The 1886-nt window shown below is 35.6% G+C and overlaps 1 protein-coding gene across 1 annotated transcript; it reads left to right on the top strand.

The window, feature by feature from the left end:
• Positions 1-308: 308 nt before the first annotated feature.
• LOC109084439 (C3a anaphylatoxin chemotactic receptor-like) lies at positions 309-1500 on the top strand. The gene has a single exon (XM_019099113.2). It carries the CDS (start codon positions 445-447, stop codon positions 1426-1428), a length of 984 nt encoding a protein of 327 aa, XP_018954658.2. The 5' UTR covers positions 309-444; the 3' UTR covers positions 1429-1500.
• The last annotated feature ends 386 nt before the right edge of the window (positions 1501-1886 follow it).

The following is a 1886-nucleotide window of genomic DNA, read 5'->3' as shown; positions in this document are numbered from 1 at the left end:
ATCAAACCTGAGTCTCATCACAAGACTAAAACATCTTTACGTAGAGTTGACCATGATGTTTCCCAACTCAACTGAGTGTTGCTGAAACCTCTGACATTAAGTGATTAGAAGTATTAAACATGAGAGAATAAAACATTCTGCACTAGAACATTCTACTGTGAACTGGATACCTGTGAATGATCACAGACAGATGTGAGTTATGATTATTTATATAGTTATTTTACTGTTCGTAAAGATTCTTTTTTTATATATATACTTTCTACTAAAAGTAACATTGAATGGTTGCATATGTGTATCATAATTCAAACTTACCTACAATAGTAATGAATTAATCTGATATTTATAAATAACACATCTGACACATCATTTTAAATATGATTTAGAACATTTAAATTGAAAATATGTGATATTAACAGGATAATCTGGACTCTTCAATAATAGAGAATGAACCAGACGGACTTTACAAGGGGAGTTGATGATCAGTGTTGTTTTAACGAAACAGTGAGGAATTCTATGAGAGTGATTTCTCTGGTCTTCTACTACCTGACCTTGATCCTCGGCGTTCCTGGAAATATATTTGTTGTGTATGTTGCTGGATTGAAGATGAAGAGGACTGTTAATACAGTAGGGTTTCTGAATCTAGCGATTGCTGACCTCTTGTGCTGCCTTTCCACTCTTTACTATGTGGCACAAAGATCTCATCTTGATTACTGTCCATATGGATACACCGTGTGCAAGATTCTCTACTTTATTATGCTCATCACCATGTTTGCCAGCGTTTTCACACTGAGCTTGATAAGTCTGGATCGGTTTGTTCAGGTGATCACGCCGGTTTGGGCTCAGAATCATCGCAGCTTGTTCATCGCACGACTGTCCTGTGCAACGGCTTGGATTCTGGCTTCAATTCTTAGTCTGCCTTTTATGATGTTAAGAGAGACTTACACAGAAAATAATAAAACACACTGCATGCATTATCAATGTAATGAAGACTATTTTAAATTGTATGGAAGGTTAAGCATCATCAGATTTGTGTTTGGCTTTTTGGTTCCTCTCATATGCATCACAACATGCTACGGATTCATCGCATGCAAGTTAGGCAGGAGTCATTTTCACTCTGGACGAGCATTTCGCATCATGTTGGCTGTAATCGTGGCCTTTTTTCTGTGCTGGCTGCCGTATCACATAGTGGAGTTGATAATAATGTACGGAGAGAAATCAAGTTTCTTGGTGGCTTTGGAAGTGGATCTGTTGTCCGTCTCTTTGGCGTATTTCAACAGCTGTCTGAACCCCGTTCTGTATGTTTTCATGGGGCAGGATTTTAAGAGCAATGTTAAACTTTCTCTAAGACATGTTTTTGAAAGAGTTTTCTCTGAGGAGGGAACACAAGCGTCACGATCCACACAGTCACAATACACACACTCAGTGTAGTGAAGATATCAACTCATTTATTCATTAATTTTTCTATGCCAGATCTATGCGTTTTCAATAGTGTTGTTTTTGACGGCCTGTTTTTTTTTTTTTTTTTTTTTTGTCTTAGTCTAGTCTTTGTGTGAAGCTGTCATTTTAGTTTTTATTAGTTTTAGTCATGTTCATACTCTTTTTAGTCTAGTCTAGTTTTAATCTACGAAAACTGATGACATGTAGTCTAGTTTTAGTCAATGAAAATGGTATTTTAGTCTCTTTTTTGTAATGCAATTTTATTTAACCCAGTTAATATAGTACAAGTACCTAGAAGTATAGACGAAACCAAAATTTTCTTTTAGCCAAACCCATTTCAAACAAGGTTATCTTATTATATTATTGTTACCTTATAAAATCAAGAATACATCCATTCCAGACACAGAAGACTCTCTGATTTGAATTTACAACATTTATTTTACCAACCA

This window comes from Cyprinus carpio, chromosome B10 (genome assembly GCF_018340385.1).
Source record: "Cyprinus carpio isolate SPL01 chromosome B10, ASM1834038v1, whole genome shotgun sequence".
NCBI classification, from domain to species: Eukaryota; Metazoa; Chordata; class Actinopteri; order Cypriniformes; family Cyprinidae; genus Cyprinus; species Cyprinus carpio.
Note: the sequence above shows the minus strand (reverse complement) of the source record. Positions and strands in the feature narration are given on the sequence as shown.

What these genes read in the sequence shown, in the direction of transcription:
- LOC109084439 (XM_019099113.2), top strand. Translation starts at nt 445, where the DNA reads ATGAACCAGACGGACTTTACAAGGGGAGTTGATGATCAGTGTTGTTTT.